This window comes from Nelumbo lutea, chromosome 4 (assembly GCF_056320005.1).
Source record: "Nelumbo lutea isolate HS-2025 chromosome 4, American lotus-T2T, whole genome shotgun sequence".
NCBI classification, from domain to species: Eukaryota; Viridiplantae; Streptophyta; class Magnoliopsida; order Proteales; family Nelumbonaceae; genus Nelumbo; species Nelumbo lutea.
The window spans coordinates 97014881-97035712 of NC_142687.1; the positions used below are offsets into that span (position 1 = coordinate 97014881).

At 41.3% G+C, this 20832-nt stretch overlaps 1 protein-coding gene across 3 annotated transcripts; it reads right to left on the reverse strand.

The window, feature by feature from the left end:
* Nucleotides 1-11814: 11814 nt before the first annotated feature.
* Nucleotides 11815-14333, reverse strand: LOC148862053 (uncharacterized). 3 transcript variants are annotated; one of them, XM_088986671.1, is made up of 5 exons: nt 13717-14333; nt 12826-13344; nt 12514-12544; nt 12216-12431; nt 11815-12076 (listed from the first exon to the last, which is right to left on the reverse strand). In XM_088986671.1, the coding sequence occupies exons 1-4, from the start codon at nt 13775-13777 to the stop codon at nt 12260-12262; spliced, it is 783 nt and encodes a 260-aa protein (XP_088842797.1). In that variant the 5' UTR covers nt 13778-14333; the 3' UTR covers nt 11815-12076; nt 12216-12259. The 3 variants fall into 3 exon arrangements, with proteins under 3 accessions (XP_088842797.1, XP_088842795.1, XP_088842794.1); XM_088986669.1 differs by having other exon boundaries at nt 11815-12081; XM_088986668.1 differs by having other exon boundaries at nt 11815-12431.
* Nucleotides 14334-20832: the final 6499 nt, after the last annotated feature.

The window sequence follows — 20832 nt, forward strand, 5'->3', positions numbered from 1 at the left end:
AGCTCCGAGGCCCAAGGTGGCAACGAAGCCTGTCATCGATTTGGAAGGAGAGGCAGTGCCTTGGGGGCCCGAGGTGGTAGCGGAGCCTTCTGCTAGGCCCACTGAACCTGCTGCCAAGCCTGCTGCTGAGAGCGTTGTCGAGGCTCGTGCTGCAGAGGCTGCTATCGGGGCTCGTCCTACCGAGGTGGCCGCCAAGGCCTCTGAGATTTCCACTCACGATGTGGAGATGACGGCATCCAGCTCAGAGGGCCAGGGGAGACAAACTGTTCTGAACCCCCAATGCAGCCTGGGGAAGAGCAAGCTGGCTACATACCCGAGGGAGGTCAGCTAGTGGGCCGAACTCACTCCTGGTCAGCTCGGTGCCCGAGCTGCCACTCAAACTATGGTGGTGAGTCTCTCTTTTCTTTTTCTTTTTCTTTTTCTTTTTCTTCCTTTTTCTTTTTTTTTTTTTGGTTTCCCTTTTGCATGTGAACACCGCCATTCATGCCTTGACTCTTCAATCAGATCAGCGCCTGAGGCAGGCTCTTGAGGCTAAAGAGTCATCTCGCGCAACCCATACCGAGTTGAGGGCAGCTCGCTGCCAGGTCCACCGCTTGGAGAGTGACGCCTTGGCTCAAAAGAGCTTCATCGAGGTGTTAATGGTAGAGAAGGGGGAGTTGGCCTGAGACAAGGACAAGCTGAGGGCTGAGGTGAATGGCCTCAAGGTCGGTCAGGAGGCCTTAGGGCTCGAGGTGGACAGCCTCAAGGCTGAGCAAGATGCCTTGAAGCTTGAAGTGCAAGGCCTCAAGGAGGCAAAGGGTAAGCTGGAACATGAAGTGGGGTACCTCCAGGAAGACATAAGAGAGAAGACTTCAATCTTCGAGGGTGCTCTCGAGGAGGCTAAGACTCAGGTTGTCATTGACTACGTCAACTCTTCAAGGTTCGACGACATGATGACGGAGGCCTACCATAAGGGCTTCAAGCTTAGTCGGTGGCTGATCAGGCATCTCTACCCTGACCTGGATATGAGCGCCATCATCACTTCGCAGATCACTGATGGCATCGTACGTTAGTCCAAAGATGATCCAGATTCTAAAAATGAGGACGTCGAAGATGAGGCAGAGGATGTCAGCCCAGTTACTGCCCCCGAAGAGGTTCCTAACAGAGGCGACGAGCTTCCAAAGTAGTTTGCTCCTGTATTTGTAAACTTAATCTTCCCCCTTTTTCTTTCTTATAACCAAGACACTCCTTAATGGAGTTTATGTAATGGATCTTCTGCAATGAAAAGATTTTTTTCTTTTTGCCAAAAGTTTGTTCAATTTATTTTGTAAACTCCGAGCTGTTAGCCTACCGTATTGAACTTCCGAAGTGGGTGTTTCTTAATCGGTCGTCGTGGCCTCGAACTGTTTAGTAGGGGTAGCCTTGTGTATGCTGGGGTGAGGGATATAGTAGGGTGCATGCCCGACCTGTCTGCACCCGATGTAGCTTGCTATCAGTTGTCCTTACGGGTTTAACTCTTTGCATGCCAGGGCAGGCTATTTGTCGTAAAGTTCGTGCCCGAGCCGCCTGCACCTCAGGTGCTGCAGGTACTTAGTTCGTGCTGATGGGGCAACTTAACTTTGTATGATGCCGAGGTTCTTTAATTGGCTTGGCGTTTTAGTCCTTAGGCTGGAGGAGTGGCTCGTGGCCCACTCTTGGAGTCTGCCCACGCCATAGAGGCGATTGGGTCCTATTGTGCCGAGGTCATATTAGCTCGGTATTCTAGCCCTTAGGCTTTGGGTGTGGCTCATGGCCTACTCAATTCTCACAGATATTATTGTCTTAGGTTGACAATATTCCATGCCTGAGGTACTTGTTTCCCTTCGAGGGTCTCGAGCACGTAAGTTCCTTCCCCGAGCACTCGCTTCACTTGGTAGGGACCTTCCCAGTTGGACCCGAGCTTGCCAGAGTCGGGCTCAGGTACCATAACTTTACGAAGGACCAGGTCGCCAACACGGAGGTTTCGCCTCCTGACCCTGGCGTTATAGTATCGAGCTACTCTCTGCTGGTAGGCTGCAATCCTGATGTACGCGAGGTCCCTTACCTCATTGAGTAGATCAAGGTTGGTACGTAACTCATCTTCGTTTGTCTGATCAATGTATGCTGCCAATCGTAGTGTAGGTACTTCGATCTCTAGGGTGATCACTACTTCGGTGTCGTAGGTGATATCGAAGGGTGTTTATCCCGTGGCGGTCTTCTCCGTGGTCCAATACGCCCATAGAACGCTAGGTAGCTCATCTGCCCACAACCCTTTAGCTCGATCCAGCCAAGCCTTCAGTCCGTGGAGAATAGCTCTATTTGTGACTTATGCCTGACCGTTTGCTTGAGGGTGTGCGACTGAAGTAAAATTCTGTTGGATTCCCATGTCTAGGCACCAGTCTTGGAATTTAATGTCCTTGAACTGCTTGCCGTTGTCAGAAATCAATACCTGAGGTAACCCAAAACGACACACGATGTTCTACCAAAAGAAGTTTTGGATGTTCCGGGTTGTGATCATTACAAGGGGTTTAGCTTCTACCCATTTGGTGAAGTAGTCAACTGCACTAAGAACTTCCTCCCACCCATTGCTGGCGGGAATGGCCCGAGTAGATCGATGCCCCATTGTGCAAAGGGTCATGGGATGGTGAGATACTTAAGGTTGGCAATGGGTTGGTGGTGAATATTGGCATGCCACTGGCAATTGTCACATTTTCTAACAAGCTCAATAGCATCTGCATTCATTGTTGGCCAATAATACCTCTGTCAAAATGCCTTCTGGGCGAGGGCTCTGCCCCCCAAGTGTCCGCCGCACAACCCCCCATGAGTGTCACGGAGTACGAGCTCGGCTTCGGTGGGTCGAAAGCAACGCATGTAGGGGAGCGCGTAAGATCTCCGGTATAGCCGTTCATCTATCATGACGTATTTGGCTGCCTGGTGTTGTACCCTTCTGGCTGCATTACAATCTACAGGGAGAGTCCCGTGTAGCAAGAAGCTCGCGAGCGGGTCAATCCAACTCGGCTCTGCTTGAACAACAGAAGAAACCTCCTCTGCCCCTCCGGGAATGCTAGGCCGAGGCAAGTCCTCTATGTACACAGTTCTCATGGTGATGTCGTTGGCGCTGGCTAATCTAGACAGGGCGTCGGCCTCAGCGTTCTCCGACCTTGGGATTTGCCTAATAAAGTGTGACTGAAAGTTGAGCAAGGCCTCTCTGACTTTGGCTAAGTAGGCGATCATGGTTGGCTCGCGAGTTTCGTACTCGCCAGTGACCTGGTTGACCACAAGCTAGGAGTCGTTGTAGATAACGATGTGCTTGACTTTTACTTCTCTAGCTAGAGCCAGTCCAGGTATCAATGCCTCGTACTCCGCTTCATTGTTAGATGTCGTGAACTCAAAGCGTAGCATGTATTCCATTTTTATGCCACTTGGGTCGTGTAGAACTATTTCGGCTCCGCTACCCTTTTGGTTCGAGGAGCCATCTACGTGAAGGATCGATAGCTCATCATCCTAGCTCGGACTTGGCCGAACTAGGAGAGATGCCACACTGGTTGCTACCTCACGGAGCTTGGACTCGATCGGCCTGGGAGCTTCAGAGCTGAATGTGAACTCAGCAATGAAATCTGCTAAGGCTTGGGCCTTAATGGCAATTCGTGGCTTGTACTGGAGATCATACTCGCTGAGCTCAACGGCCCACTTTGTCAGCTGAGCAGAGACCTCGGTCTTAAGTAAGACTTGCCTCAGAGGTTTGTTGGTGAGAACGATAACAGTGTGAGCCTGGAAGTATGGGCAGAGCTTCCAAACTGCAATTACCAGTGCGTATGCTAGCTTTTCTATCTCTAGTATCTCGTCTCTGCTCCCTGCAATACCTTACTAACATAACAGATGGGTCGTTGAACCCAATCTACCTCTTTTATTAGTACCGAACTGACCACTTTGTCACTTGTCGAGAGGTACAATCCTAAAACATCGCTATCCTTGAGCCGGGTTAAGATCGGCACACTAGCGAGGTATTTCTTGAGCTCGTCAAACGTGAGCTGACAGTCGTGGGTCCACTCAAACCCTTTGCTCTTGATTGCCTTAAAGAACGGCAGGCAACGGTCCGTTGATTTGGGCATGAAGCGGCTCAAGGTGACTATGCGGCCATTCAACCTCTGAACCTCCTTCAACTTACGGGGTGGTCTCATATCTAAAATGGCCTTAATCTTATCCGGGTTGGCTTCAATGTCGCACTGGTTAACGATGTATCCTAGGAATTTTCCCGAGGTCACACCAAATTCACATTTGTTTGGGTTCAGTCTCATATTAAACTTATGCAAAATTTCAAAAACAGAATGCAAGTCTTGTATTAATTCATGTGAGAATTGAGTTTTGACGACCATGTCGTCTACATAGCGTTCTACTTTTCTGTCGATTATCGGTGCAAACAATTTATTTACAAGCCTTTGAAAGGTTGCCCCTGCGTTTTTCAAACCAAAGGGCATAACCTTGTAACAGTACAAACCGAATTCTGTGATGAAGGCAATCTTTTCTCCATCCGTCGGGTCCATCTTGATTTGGTTATAGCCCGAATAGGCGTTCAAGAAACTTAGCAACTCATGCCCTGAGGTCGCATCCACCAAACGATCGATTCTGGGGAGCGGGAAACAGTCTTTTGGACAAGCCTGGTTCAGGCCGGTGCAGTTGACGCACACGCGCCACTTGCCGTTGGCCTTCTTTACCAAGATGGGGTTGGCTACCCAGCTCGGGTAGTGGACTTCTCTTATGAAGTCAGCTGCGAGGAGCTTCTCGACCTCCTCGTCGACCGCTTCCCACCCCTCTGGGGCTAGGTTGTGTTTTTTCTGTCTAACGGGTCTAACTACGGGGTCAGTATTCAGCTTGTGAGTTATAAGGTCGGGGTCTATACCGGGCATCTCTGCCACAGACCATGCAAAAATATCTAAATTTTGAAGTAAGAAGCTTACCAGTTCGGATCATAGGGTCTCCTGGCTGGAAGTGCCGATTTGAAGCATCCGAGCTGGGTCTACTGCTGAGGTCGGGACCATGACTGTTTCTTCCGTGGGCATGGCTCGCTCTTCGCCTTGCTCCGTGGGCCACTCGCTCTTCGCTTTGCTCCGTGGGCCGCTCCAATTCGAGGTCGTCGGCCACCTTGGTTTTCCCCTTCAGGGCGGCAACATAGCACTTGTGGGACTCAAGCTAGTCGCACCACGCTACCCCCACACCGAAGTCTGTCGGGAACTTCATAGCCAAATGGTAAGTGGAGACCACCGCCCGTAAGACATGGGTGATTGATTGACCTATTATGCCATTGTAGGGGGAGGGGGTTCGCGACAACCAGGAAATCATGTTTGAATCTGACCACACAAGGCCATGTGCCGACCTCCACAAGTACTGTTATTTTCCCAAGGGGACGGGCTTCTTCTCCGCTGAAACCCACCAAAGGAGTGTTTGTAGGCCTCAGGTCGCTTCTCTGGAACTGAAGCTGGTCGAACGCAGCTTTGAAAAGGATGTCGGCTGAACTGCCTAAGTCAACGAGTACGCGCCTGACCTCAAAGTCGTTGATTCTTAGCTTTATTACGAGCGCATCACCGTAGGGATAGTGGACCCCTCGCACATCGTCTTCTGTGAAGAAAATTGGGTCTCCCGCCTTCGGCCGCTTTGGGGGGTTCTGCTCTTCCCGGGTGGCCTCACGAACTGACGTCTGAGCTGCTACTGAAGTGCAACCCGCAACGATCGAACCTCCCACTATCATGTGGATGGTCCCCCGAACTGGCCTCTCCTACGGAGGCTGCCTCTACGGTTGTTCAGCCGACCTGTTGCTGGACTCGGGAGCATCCTTACCGTTCTCCCCTTGTCAACCTGCTCTATTATTACTGTTATTATTATTTTGTACAAAGTTTCTCAAATATCCGCGACGGATGAGCTCCTCTATCTTGTCGCGGAGATTTTTACAACTCTCGGTATTGTGACCGTGATCTTTGTGAAAACTGCAATATAGACTCTTATTTCTTTCATTGGGATTCCCCCTCAGACGAGGTGGCCACTTCACGTACGGGGCGTCCATGATCGCCATCAGGATTTTGGCCCGCTTCGCATTCAGAGGGGTGTAATCAGCCCGGTCCGCTACAAGAGATCAAAAAAATTGACCCGGCTTTGCCCCCCGAACTGTATCCTTTTTCTTTTGGTTGTCCCCTTGACTGGAAGGCTCTCCTTCTCTCTTCCTTTTTTCGGGTGCACCCTCGCCCTTCTGGTTGATCTCCTCTTCGGTGGCTATGAACTTGTCCACAAGCTTCAGAAACTCGGTTATGGTCGCGGGCTGGTTGACGACCATGTGCCATTTGAACTCTTTGTGTGTCACGCCTTTCTTGGCTGCTGCAAGGCGTACAGCAGGGTCCAGGCGCAGTATCTGCATACAAGCATCATTGAACCGCTTGATATAGCCCCGGATGGACTCTCCCTCTCTTTGCACTATGCTGAGGAGGCTTTCTTCAGTTTGCGGGCACCGTTTGCTAGTGACAAAGTGGGACGTGAAGGCTTGTGTGAACTGCGCCCAACTTCTTATCGACCCAGGTGCCAAGTTCCGGTACCACGTGCGGGCCGCTCCCCTAAAAGTAGTGGAGAAGGCCACGCACATGCGTGACTCACTGGCTCTCGCCAGGTGCATCTGTGACTGAAAGGCATCTACATGGTCATTTGGGTCAAACGACCCATCATACTTGTCAAGAGGGGGGAGCTTGAAGTCTTTGGGCATTGGGACTGCTAGGAGTTCGGAAGACAGGGGCAATGGAACTGAGAGGAGGGGAGCTTTGACTTCGGTCGAGCTTACCTCTTCTTTGCCCCCGAGCCCGGGCAAATCGCAGGTAACAGATCGACAAGCTCGGCGGTGGCGCCTCTGCTTCTTGGTGCGCTCGGCGTTCGTGTTGCACACCTCTACGCTGTTCGGAATGGTTTGTGCATTAAGTAGCTCAGTCTGCTGGTGATGGCTACAGACAGAGGGGTCCTGTTTGGAGTCTGTTGCCAGGATCTCGAACCGGTTCTCAAAGAGTGAGGTTTCAAGCTTCGACTGCCGAGGTGATGTAGACCTGGCGAGCTGGGGTCCTCCTGACCTGTCCGCCCGCGGCAAGACCGGGGTAACCGGTCTCTCTCGTCTGCCGTGAGGGGAGGCCTGGTTTTTTGGGAGGTTTTGAGGGCCCTCTCCTTGGTCAGAGGGGCACCTGTCCTGGCGGAGAGACTTAGCTTGCTGCTAGGCTGGGTGACGGGGCGGGAACTGCGGCTGCTGAAGCTTAGGTTGAGGCAGCTGGGGGAACTGCTGTTAATACTAATACTGGGAGACCTGATGCAGTACGTGTTGTTGATAGAGCTGAAGTTGTTAGAACTGTTGCATTTGGGCTTGCATGGCCCGCATGCACTGCATCAAGTCCTCCAGTTGGTTCGGGCTGGCCGCTGGGGGCACGACCGAAGGTTCGATGAACGTCGTTCCAACTGTAGCAGGGAGTGGGAGGATGACAGGTGCCACTGTGAGAGGCACATTCAAGCTAGGGATTCCGTCCATCGAGAGGGGGACGGTGAACTGTCCGATATAGACAGTAGGAAGTTGGGGTTGTTCCCTGGAGTTATCCATTTCCGTGCTTCGTCCAACGTTGCTAGAGGAAGCCATGAGTGCTGGATTTTTTCAAGGAAGAAGAGAACTGTGAAAGTTTAGAGAGAAAAGTTTTTTGAAGCGATTCCCACAGACGGCGCCAAATGATGTAGCGCAATCCGGTCACTCCTAGCTGGCACTTGCGTGGCTCCTGAGAGGTACCTGAGACGAGAGGAAAGAGGAAGAACTCCCGGGGGGTTTCCCGGTGGGAACGCTCTGATGATTAAGTCAGTACTGTGTTTATATTAAAGACAAAGTGACCTTTGGAAAAGCAGAAAGCCCTTATTTATAAAAGGTTCACTAGAGAGCTCGAATTCGAGCTTGATTAAGCTCGGTTCATTATCGAGCTCGAACGTATGAATTCTGTAATCAAGTCGAACTCGAGCTTACATTTCCAATTTGAATTGAGCTCGAGCCTTGCATTTTTCTATTGAACTGAGCTCGAATACTCAAATATTTGGCTCGGCTCGGCTCAAATCCACCCCTACTTGTATCCAACCAAGTAATACTTGGCGGTCCAAATTAGAAAATATGAGTAGTTAATTCTAGGACAATTTTGGTATAAAAGGTTGAGCTTTACTTGCTTTCTTTTTAATAACCAACCAAACAAGAGGCATTAAGGCTTTATTTTCTCCAAATTTCATCCCATTTGATTTCTATTTCATTGTAAAAAATCTAGCTTTCATTTAGATGGTTATTTTTGTTTTTGTTTTCACTTTTATTTTTTGCTAATGTCCCTATTTGAGGTAGTTGATTTCTTAACAAAATGCATGAAAAACATTAATGGACTTGGAAATCAGTATTATTGGTGGCAATTGGGCAAGTTGGGTTGGGTTTGGTTTGGGTTGAGCTTCAACCCAACTCATCTAACCCGCCAACCCTTTACTGACCCAGTTATATAAAATTAAATGGGTTGGGTTCAACCCAAATCCGATTTGACCCAATCCAACCCGCCCAAACCCATTAATCTTATATTTATGTACTTAAAAAAAAAAAAACTAACTCTCTCTTGACAAATAAGTTGGTCATAGCTTGGTGGTAATGCTGGTTTTATTCCAAGTATATATAATGAAAAAGGGATTAAATGAGATGAGATTGGGAGAAGCCCAAGGCTTATTTTTGGGTGATAAGAGAGTGAGAAGCCAACAAGACAATTTATTTTTTATTTTTTTTTTATATAAAGAAATGTGAAGAATCACTTATAAACTAAGGCCCCGTTTGGTTTGTGGCAATAGGGGATCTAAAATGGGAATCGGAATAGGCTATTCCAAAGAGTATCAATTACCTAGATACCTCATACCCTCCTAAAAGGTGAATAAGTATTTTATCTACACATAAATAACACCAACAACACACTTTCCCTCCCACCTCTCTCTTTATTGGATAACATATATCTATATCTATATCTATACTATCTATAAAACTACAAATAGAAGTGGTTGGCTTCTCGAATTTTCACTAGACTAAAATACTCCATTTCTAAAGTTTGAATTGGAGAAGGAGCAATGGTAAAAATGTAATTTTGTTTTCTCATAATGCTTATTAGGAAATTACTCTTCTTTCTCATTTAATGCTTATTATGAAAAAGACACAAAACTCCATTTTTTTGTTGATAATTGTAAAACAAGTCAATGGCAAAAATGTTACTTTGCATTCCCATGTAAAGCTTGTTAGGGAAAATACACAAAAATCTCTCTTTTTGTTCAATAATTGGAAAACAAATCATGGTAATTGCTGAAACTACTCTTAAAGTTTTTTATTGTTGCCCAAACCTCCCCTGAAGTTTGGTAGTTGCAATCACCTCCCCTAAACTTCTTAACACAGTTGCAAGTAGACCCCCTTTGTGAAATCCTTTAACAAGAGGCATGAAAAAGTCCAAAATGCCCATGTAACTATTACTAAGGTTGGTTTATACATAAAAACAATATAAATGTTATGAGCAACATAAAAAGAGAGTTTAAAGTTGCAATTTTACCTTTGACTAATTGATATGAAGGGCAAATTTTGAAAATACATCAATTCCAAAAAAAGAGATGAGAAGGGATTGGGATAGTGATTGATATGAAGAAAAAATTAGAAAATAAACATTTTGGTCAAAAGTAACTACATTGGTATTTTGACATTTTTGTGCTTTTTGTTAGAAGATTCTAACAGAGGGTCTACTTGCACTTATGTCAAAAAGGTCAGGGAAGGTGATTGCATTTACCAAACTCTAGGGGAGGTTTCAACAATGATAAAAGATTTTACAAGAGGTTTTAGCAATTTACCATTTTATTTATTTAAATTGAAAAAAGAAAAATTGGAAAGCACATCTTATCTTCTCAATAGCCAATGTTGGGCGACATTAACCACCATGAAGAGATTTCCAACATGCAAATTGCAAGTGGATGAACAATTTATTCTTTAAACTATTTTCTTATTTTTTTAAAATATTTTTAACCTATTTTCATTGGTCCAGTTTTTTATCATTAAGGTAGCAGATGGTTTTCTCTTCTTTATTCCCACCATATGGTGGGTTAATTCTTAATTTCTGTTACCTTAAACCACATCATTGGATGGCAAGATATATTCAAAAGCAAGTGATATTTTTTATAACAGTTCATTGTAAGGTTTTTAGCAGTTAAAGGGACTGAAGTTGGATTTATCATATAAAAATTAATTCTTACAAAGGTAATGAGAATTCAAATATAAATTCTGATAAAATAACTGATAGAAAATATTAATTTTATTTGTAAACCATATTAAATAAGAAAAATACAATTTTATTAATGATAAATAAGAATTTTAGTAATTCCTATTACCTTTGCAAGAATTTTATTTCAGCATATCATCACAAAATTTACACTAATACTAATTGCACAAAAACTCTAAAACCTAAAATTTATCACGTACAAACGTAAAAACACTTCGACCGAATAGTAAATGAAAACAAATGGGACTAAAAAATATGCAAACTTTTCCTTTGGGAATTTCTCGGTTCTGGGGCCACAGAATGGACAGTGCAGCCCGACAGTCTCCGGCTGGAATAAATTGTCATGTCTTGCATTCGTAAGAAATGAATCACTTTGCACTGGTACGGTCGCTGCGACTCCTTCATTAAGCTTCATTTTAAAATTAGAACTTAATTCATGATTTTCGAACTGCCTTGACCGTTCGGCCTGAGATTTATTCAGGCAACCAGTTCCATTTTATCTTAAATCCGATCCCTGACCAAAAGTCATTAAATCAGTTATTTATTTGGACAGTCAAATCTTCAATCCAACAATCCATTCAATATTTTTTGACTATTTTTTAATTATTTTTATTTTTTAAATTTTTTATCAAAACTGATCATCCATTTGAATTAAACGGTCACACCATCTAACCGAAAACCCCAAAACGGTTTTTCCGGATCGTTTTTTAAAAGTTAAAACCATGGCTTAATTAGAGGTTTGTGGACTACCGGGCTATAGTATAGTCCTGGTTGAACGTCTGGGACCCACCATTGGATGCATCTTTTAAAGAGCATCCACAGCATCAGACGGTGAAAATTGAATAATCAATGTATCAACGTCCCATCAGAATTCCAAATCATGAAAATGAATTTTACAGAATTAAAGCTGCTTGCTGAGAGAATTTCACTAACCTTGAAACTAGGTTATTAAAAGTTAATTCTAGACTTCTGGACAGAATGGATTGAACGTCTTATCAATTACTATTTCTCCTTTCTCTTACATCAAGAAATAAAGATGAATTCAGACTCAGATTCCATGTAATTTGGGGAATATTTGCTGCTTTCTTGCTTGGTGAATATTTCTCAAGATGAAGGTTAGTAGGCATAGTTAGGAAACTCCATCAAGGTCATAAAAAGGTCCAATGTCTGGTCCAAAGCTTAAAGAATGCATGATTAAGCTCAGTTTCCTTGTTTATGAAAAAGGGTATTGTCACAGTACTCTTCTGCTTTTGCATCTATTAAGTTTAAGGTTCAAAGTGTCAAGATTAAGGTTCAAAGTATTGATACGTATTGGCATGTATTTGTCGATACTGCAGTGTAAATGAAATTTTGACTGCAACCAAATCCAGTCTAAGGCCAAATTCTATGTAATCTTTATCACTTCAATTTTAAACTAAGGTTTTATTTACTATGCTAACATGCATTTTCTAGTTCTGGATTTCTACTGCAAACAGATTGAAGATCAATCAAGTAAGAAAATATTTGAAACATCGCTATCATGTTCTAAAAGACTAAAATATATCCATCCTCTCTTACTGCACCCTGTCCTTTAAACTGGTCTAAACAGAACAAAAGCAGCCCAAAAGGCATATGCACTTGTTTGAGAATTTATTGCCTTTGATACTACAAAGAAAGGGAACCAAGTAACAACCTATTCCTATGCTCTTCTCTACAAGTACAAGAAATCATCAGATCCACAGATTGCATTGCTCTTTCTGTATCTTCTCCAAGTTCTGCACTGATCAAAAGGCATTCATAGATCAATTCAGGACTGACCTGATTGTGAGGACTAAAGCCAAAAGATATATCTCCCATAATCAATCTGCAATGCCTCCTTTATACAGAAAGGAGTAAAGCAATTAAGTGAATCACCTTGTAGCCGCGAAATGAAGAACTAAGTATGGCTTCCATCTGCTCTAAAGATGATTTACAGAAAGAAATGACACTAAGAGGCATGTGGAGGTGAAGAGAATTTGCAAGCTATGCGACACAGAAGCTCTTGAGTTGAGTGATGCAGAAGGTTCTGATCCATAAACTGTTGATCCAGATCCAGTTGGATTGGTTGTGTTTATAACCGAAGCATGTGTGCTGTAACCAAGAAAACCAATCAGCAAGCATTCCTTCTGTGTTACCAAACAGAATGGAATTAGAGATGGTTAAGAGAACTTACCTAGTTGATGGATACTTACATGTTGGAGTACCTGAAATGTTGTAAAATAAAAGAAAATAAATTCTGGAAGTTAGCTTCGACCTTTAACATGAAAAATAGATGCATGATCAAAGATTAGTAATGCATCAAGAGAAAGTTTTCACACTCCAACTGTTTGCTAATTTCGATCACAGCCATTTGGAGTTTTCGAAAGTTAATGGGGAGCTTTGGATTGCCTACTCTTTAAGTCTGCATGTGAGTAATCAAAATTTTGTCTTCAAATCTACTTCTTTGTCAGGATGATATCAAGTGTTGGTTACAGAAAGAACTTACTTGGATCGATGTTGGTAATAACAGCAGTTCCTCCAAAGTTACAACTGGTGGGAATTGGGTTCTTCTGGTAGTAGTCATTGAATGCATAAGATGCATGATCTCGAACTGTATTCGGGTCGTAACAGCTTGCACCTGGCTGAATGGCTGAACAATCTGCACCACCATACCCACATGCATAGTCTAGAGCAACCTGTAAAGCAGTCTGTGATGCAGATTGGCTGGCAATGCACCAGCTTCCACCTGATGATGCAGGAGATGCTGTGGTCGGAGTGGTATATGGATTTGTAATGACTGGAGTTGATGGTGTTGCAGCCGGATTTGCCACAGGGGTTGGCGTTGTTGGCGTTGGGGTTGTTGTTGTTGGGGTTGTAGGATTGATCACTGGAACTGTTGTTATTGGAGTAGTAACATCCAGTTGGGTGGTGGACCTCGAAACAGAGATTAATGACTTATCTCTGTGATCTAATTCGTTGATACGCTTAGCTGTGCCAATTGGAAACTTCTCTGTAACACTTGATCCTGAAAACAGGCAGATAAGTTCTCAAGTAAGAGAACCGTATGTCCATGAGAAAGCATCAAAACCCAAGTTCAAATGGCTCATGATTTGGTACTCTGTATTCATGGAGACTCAGAACAACAATAATGAGATGCTCATCAATTAAAAAATCAGAATCATATTTGAAATTAGTGAAGACCTGATTACAAATCAAAACAGAGAACAACCCATTTGAAGAAAGCAATAATTTCAAAGAAGGAGAGCGAGAGGAGAGGCTAAAGTTCAAACCAACAACAGCCACGATTGGTAATCAGAAGAAAAAGCCACCAAACTCCATGCATTCAAATTCAAACTACGCAGCATTAAGTAAGGAACTCTGTTGGAAAACAACTGACCTGAACAGAGTAGTACACCCAAGAGGAGGAAGAAAAGACAGTGAAGAATCGATGGACCCATCTCTCCAAACTTCTCCTTCGTCTCTTTTTCCCTTTTAATTCTTCCTCCTAATATTTATTGCTCTTGTTCTTCTGCTTCTAATTATCTTTCTTAAACCTCCTCTAAGTGGCTCTGGTTTTTCTACTTGGTCTGAAACAAAGAACAGCTCAGATTTCTCAAAAAAAAAGTATTAATGTTGTTGTACTTGGTTGTAGAAAAGGAGATGTAATCTTTGAACCCTTTACTAACTACATATTTTGAAGAATCAGATTTCTTGGGTTGGGGAGAGAGAGAGAGAGAGAGAGAGAGAGGGAATAAAAGAAAACTTGAGAAAGGAGGCATGGCTGATGGAAGAGGCACGTAAGATCAGGTGCAAAAAAGAGGGAAAAAAGTGAGAGAAGGAAAAATAAAGAAAGAAGGAAAGAGTGAAGTGACTTGTTTAGAATTTCAAGTGTGGTCTGTAGGCTGATCAAGTGATGGTAGTAAGGACTAAGGATAATGATTATGTTGATGGGTGCATTTCTTTTCTCTTTTTCTCATACTCTTTTTACTGTGTTGGGGGACTAAATCAAAAGACAAAGGTGAGAAGAGGTGCTTGTTTCCCGCTTTGTTTATTCTTTAATTCGCTCTTAATCTTAATACTTCCTAAAGATTTCAGATCAAGATCAGTTTTCTTCTTTTTTTTTTTCAGTTAGTGTGATGTTGTAATGTGTGAATGTGATCCCGAGTCCCAACTGCCCAACTTGAAAACATCAATGTCTTTTTAACTTATGACGAAGAAAATTGGAAAAACATGATCCCTTTCCAAGTTAGGATTTGCTGCCCACAAATTCTTCCCACATCCCTAACCACAGGACACTATAGGCACACATTAGGAATATCTCCATGGGAAGATATTCCCAACACATGGCAGTAGTGTACTGCAGGTAAGAATGTGGGTAGGATATGTGGATTGAGTTCTCCCTCCCCACCTAAATGTCCAGTAGATTCCATGAAACACCTTCCAAAACTGGTAGGGGTGATCATTTCTAGCCCAGTCCCGAAATTTTTAGGTTTTGGCCTAGGCTTTGTGTTCAGGCCCAACCTGAAATTTATTTTAGGGTAAAAGAGAGTTTTCATAAATTGACAAAAATATATCCTACATTTTTAATTCTTCAAGTTTTCAATCGGGGGTATTGGTAAGGAATTGAAATCTCCTGCCCACATGATACTACAGCCATACATTGGGAACATCTCCCTATGAATGGTAACATGCAAGCATGGGAGATGTTCTCGATGTACAACTGTAATGAGCCGTAAGTAAGAGTAGGTAGGAGATCCGCCCTCGTTGATAAGAATGTTGGACTTTATTTGGCTTTAAAATTTGACACAACAGCAAACATTGAATACGTTCTTCAAATGTCTTTGTTTTAAGATAAGTTGCTTTGTTTCAAAAAAAATGCATTTTTTTAAACCATCAACATGGTGGTTTTCAAAGAAGGAAACTTTTGGAGTATAGATTTCGTATGGTTTTGTAAACATGATATTAAATCACTAGATGAAAATATGTTCTTTAAACCAGAGTTCAAGAACATTAATTTTTAAGCCTAGATTAGTTGCATGTAATGGCTGTTAGGGACTGTATAACCATATAATGCCCCCACATAAGCCATTCATGCATACAAAGGCCCCATTTTTCGGTAAGTTATTTATCCAGGTAAATGGACTAAGTGCATTTATCCATGTTCTTTTAATTTCTAGGTAAAGAAAGCAACAACCATTTTAGCCATAAAAATCAATTATTAAAAGGGGCATTTTTGTCACATCCAAGTTGATGAAGGAAGATTTGGCCCGACCTCACAGTTATGCGACACGTGGCAAAAACAACGGTTCGACAAAAAAGCAAGCCTAAGGCGTGAACACCAAGGGGACACCAACGGACCGAACTCCCTATTGGGGGCCCGAACTCACCCTTGGCCCAAAACCAGAAAGTAATCCGAACTAGCCTACCTTCAGTTCGGGGTATACCTCACCGAACTGGCCAACCTTGTAACAGCTCGGGGTATACCTCGCCAAACTAGCCAACCTCGCAACAGCTTGGGATATACCTCGTTGAACTGGCCAACCTTGTAACAGTTCGGGATACACCTCGCCGAACTGACCTGCCCTATAGATACCTCCGAACTCAAGACTTCGCCTCGCTCACCACTCCACATCACCTTCTGGGCACCAAAACCAAACAAGTCGTACCATGCCTGACACTGAGGAAGTCCGTGCCCGAGGGCGCCGCACCTGACTGACTTGGGATCTGACGCTTGGCGGCCGCACTCTAAACGGCCACCTGCCACCGCCACTGACACTGTCATCTCCAGTTAGAGAGACGGTTAGGTAGTGACGGTTCTGTCCCAGCAGAAAGGACGACGGCCGAATTGACAAGCGCAAGGGTAATCATACCCAACCTGACAAGGGCCTCGGAGCGAGTGTGCGAAGTGATTATAAGAGCCCCCTGCCCCCAACAAACAAGGTATGCAAACTTTGCGCTATCTGGTTTTATCTTGCTTTGAAGGATTCTAACTTAAGCTTCGGAGTCGTTACATCGGGTTCCCCCCGGAGCTTCCTCATCTCCTCCATTTCAGGTTCCCTGCTACTCAGTTCAGAAGCAAGGTCGTTGACAGCTAAGACCGACCGGATCGCGCATCATCACAAGTGTTTGCAACTTTCCCCCTGTGAGAAAGTTATTTGGAGATAACATCTGTGCTCCACAGGGGGGCATCCCACATGCACATCTCAACACGCATTGGGAACATATTCCAAAGTTGTCAATGGTAGATGTTCCCAATACACAGTTGGGATATGTTGTGGGGCATTTGTGGAGTGCCCTTTGTGAGGTGCAAATGTGAATTCAGTTATTTGCCCACATGGGAGATGAGTATACCCAAGAAAATAAATTTTCCCTAGCCCTAGGGGCAGAGCTAGGGGGTGGTGGAGGGGGGTCATGCCTCTGCTAGTCTCCAAATAAATCTGAAAAAAGAATATGGGTTTCTTAGTAATGGGAACCAAAATCCCATTGACCAATTTTCCCCCTCTCAAAATTTAAAAGACAAATGCCCCAAAGTGAGAAATTGAGTGATTGTGGGGCATATACAGTTGGGCATTATTATTGGTTAGGTAGCCCCTAACACAATGATTACATTTAGCTAATCTCAGCTCATTTTTTTTCTTTCAAATTTGGAAACAATATATAAATAAATAAACAAATGATAACATGTTTTTTTTATATTTTTGTTCTAGAAACCTGTTTGTTCTTAAATCAAATGGTTTAAATTTGTTTTTGGAGATTATAACAAGAAAAGAAATTCATATCGAATAATAACCCCCTAATGTCTGATATCTAATGCTAAGTATATGTTGGTGTAATTCATATTAAACTGCCAGCAAAAACTTTATCAAGAAAAGTCAGAATTTTCACAATGGATCTTAACATGTATCAAGCAAAATTTTTGATACATGGTAATCCGTACTCATAAATACTCACAAAATCTGGCCTTAATTTATGTATGTGCCTAATGTTGGGAGAAATTTTATTTTAACCTTTCCCCCTACAGTTAGATATTTATTCATTGTTCTACTGATGTGACGCCTAATGGCACCTAGTGGCGTCTACTTGTCATAAATAGTTGACATTATTACTTTTATTGGTTTTGAAGACAAATCAAATACAAGTGTTTAATTAATAAATGGAAGCTCTACCGAATACATACTTTGCTCTCTTCCTCTAGTTCTTCTGTTGCATCCTCTCCAATGTTCGGTTTTTAACATGTTTTTTGTTGAACATCTTGTTAGAGAAAATAGTTGTGTTGACATCGGCAGCCCACAGGAAATGCTCCACAGCACATCCCAACCGTGTATTGGGAATATCTCCCAATGACAAGTACAAAGATGTTTCCAATGCATGCTGAGATGTGCATGTGGTGGGTCTGTGGGGTGCTTGCCTCATAGCCCAAACTAACAGAACTCACCTCTTAACGTTGGTTCACTTGGTTGGACCGATGCTAAAACACAAAAGCCAATTCCTCTAATTCAAAATTTGAACCCTCTTTCTCTCTCTCAGATCTAAACCTTAACCCTTCAACCGGCAATTGGCAGCAGTATTTCTCCTCCTCCTCCTATTCCTTTATCATCAATATTACATCCAAAGCAAAGCTCTTTCTCATTCGAACCCCCAAAAAATGAATCTCATTTTGACACTCTGCGTTTGGTTGCAATGCAATCTTATTTGCACTAGTACAAATGTATAGGAGTGCAAATTTAAAGAATGTAAATTTTGGTTTAATTTTGGCTTGGATTTTACTTCATTCTATTTCACGTCTTATTTTATTTCATTTGCAATGTAATCAAATAAAATAAGATAAAATTTAAAACAAAAATAAATCAGAATTTGCACCCAAATCATTTGCATTATCATTGTTTTGCATCAATACAATTTTATTTACACTGTAACCAAACTCCCCAAACACTCTCTGGTTGAAACAAAACTCTTTCCCATCTTTGATCACAGAAAACTACCACAAATCATCCGCCGCCGTTAATGTTTCTGGTAATACATGCAACTGCTGCTGGTGAGTGATCCAACTACCTCCATCACCACTGCCTATTGGACTCAACCTATTGACAATCAGAATCAGTCATGTGTCTTCTCTCACTTGCCTCTTTCTTAGATGCTTTACTTGGGGGAGTTAGTGTCAAAATTAGATTCGTTTTTGGGGAACTCGCATCCTGTGGAGCCTCAGGTTCACAGAAGAAAATGATACAATCCTGCCTAATAATGGAGAAAATTATATAAGAAAAGAATAGCCATCACATATGAATGTCTCATGGGTTATCTTTGTTCACTCACCCCTAGTAATGAAAATTTTGGTGTTATCTAAAACAGGACAGCCATTGTAACAAAATATGATCATGGAGGTGAATGAAGTTCGTTAAGGGTAAATTTGGTATTTTAAAAACTTAATGTATTATATCAACATTTCAATTAGGAATGCTAATGAAAAGGAATGTATATATTTAGGCCATGTTTGGGAGTTTTTATGTTAAAAATTAGTTCTTATTGAATAAGTGTTTATTCGAATAAGCACTTATTTACATTTGGCACCCAACTTTTTCAAATGCTTATATTTTATATTGGGTGTTCGGCGCTCTTTTTCTCCGATAAGTACTTAAATAAGCAATTGTAACTCTTTTGTCCTTCATCTTCTTTCAAATTTTCAAAATATCCAATCCAAAGTGAATGAATAAAAGTGCTTTTATAAAAGTACTTCTACAAAAGTGCTTTCATAAAAGTACTTCTGTAAAATACTTTTATAAAAGTGCTTTTATAAAAGCACTTCCGTAAAAGTTCTTTTAAAAAAGTGTTTTCGTAAAATTTCTTTTATAAAAGTACTTTCATAAAAGTACTTTTGTAAAAGTGCTTTTACAAAAGTACTAAATGGGGACAATTATGAGAGAAAAAATTGAATAAGTGCTTATTGTATGAGCACTTAAAAAAAGCTATCAATTTGGGCTTAAAAAATAAGCACTTATTTCAGACTTATTTCCTAAACACGAATAAGTGCTTAATAGTGTGGTCCTCATCCAAATAAGCACTTAATTTTAACCACTCCAAACATCGCCTTAGACCTTTTTCAAAGCAGTAGGGGAGGTTTTGTTAATGTCAAAACACATGGGAGTTTTATAGGATTTTTAGAAAACCCAAGCAGGTTTTATAATTTTCTCTATTTTTAAATGGAATTTAAATTGATTTTGAATTAATTAAACTATATTAAGTTTTGTTTTCTTAATCCTTATTAAATTTAATTAACTATGTTAAGTTTTATTTTTTTGTGGAATAAGTTGGTCTTAAATTAGCAAAAAATAATTATAAAACTAATAATTGTTAGATAGTTTTGTATTAGTTCTATATTAATTTTAAATTCATAACATTTTTTAAATTATATTATTCTTTTTATTATATTAATAAAAATTCAATAACAATAATTAATAATTATTTTTATTTTCTTGAAGTAACTCACTGGATTATTTTTACTATGGTTAGTTAATTTTTATTATTTTCAAATGGAATGTAAATGTATTATAATTTTTATGATGTTTTATTCAATGTTTTCAATCTAACATTGACTTAGACGATTAAAGCATTCAAACCATCAGCCCACCCTATTTCTAACTATGGGTTTCCTAAAACTTGCCATATTCAACTTGTGTGGTTTAAACATTAACCCTTTATAACCAGTCATTAGGTCACAAATTACAATATACAATGTATTGAAAACTTCTGGAGGATTTAACTTTATGCTTTGTTTTTTTATTGGCTATGATCTTTTTAATATTTTTGAAAACTTTGCATGATCTTTGCAGCCCCACTGTACCAAAAAAAAAATCAATTGGTAGCCTCAAATTTTAATTTTTGGCTCTGATATTTATAAAAGAATAAAAACAAATATATCTTATATTCTACATATATAAATGGAAGAAGTGTCACGGTTTGACTCATACAACCCAAATAATTGAATCATTGAGCTGTGACCAAGAGGCAAAAACTATTTAACCTCCAAGTCAATTTTTAAAAGACTGATTTTATTTGTTGGGTGAAGTAAATAATATTTCTTTTGAAATAGAAAATACTTGATTAATTAATTTAAAAATTAACTATTTTTTAAAAGGAACTAAATTATTTAGCCTACTAATATATGATTGAATATCTCCGTTTAAATATAATTGATCTTTATTAATAATTACAATTTAATGTAAATATATCTAATGTATATAAAATTATAACTAAATTGAAATGGAAGTAGATATAGATAAAGTTAATGAATTTTAGGCAATTCAATGGAGTAATGGAGAGGAGAGAGGCATGAGTTATTGAAGGAGAGAGTTCATGACATAATTAATGACGAGAGGTAATTAAAAGAATTTATGAGAATAGAGTTAATGGTGAGTTAATGATGAGAGTTAAAAAACTTAAAGATGATTGGCCACTTGAGTTATTTTGTTTAATTTAAAATTATAAAATTCATAGAAAACTAGCAATTCAATGGAGA

What these genes read in the sequence shown, in the direction of transcription:
- LOC148862053 (XM_088986671.1), bottom strand. Translation starts at nt 13,777, where the DNA reads ATGGGTCCATCGATTCTTCACTGTCTTTTCTTCCTCCTCTTGGGTGTA. An exon ending in TATTACCAACATCGATCCAA is followed by an intron (nt 12,545 to 12,825) that starts GTAAGTTCTTTC and finishes ACAACATTTCAG; the next exon opens with GTACTCCAACATGTAAGTAT. An exon ending in TGTAAGTATCCATCAACTAG is followed by an intron (nt 12,432 to 12,513) that starts GTAAGTTCTCTT and finishes TCTTGGTTACAG; the next exon opens with CACACATGCTTCGGTTATAA.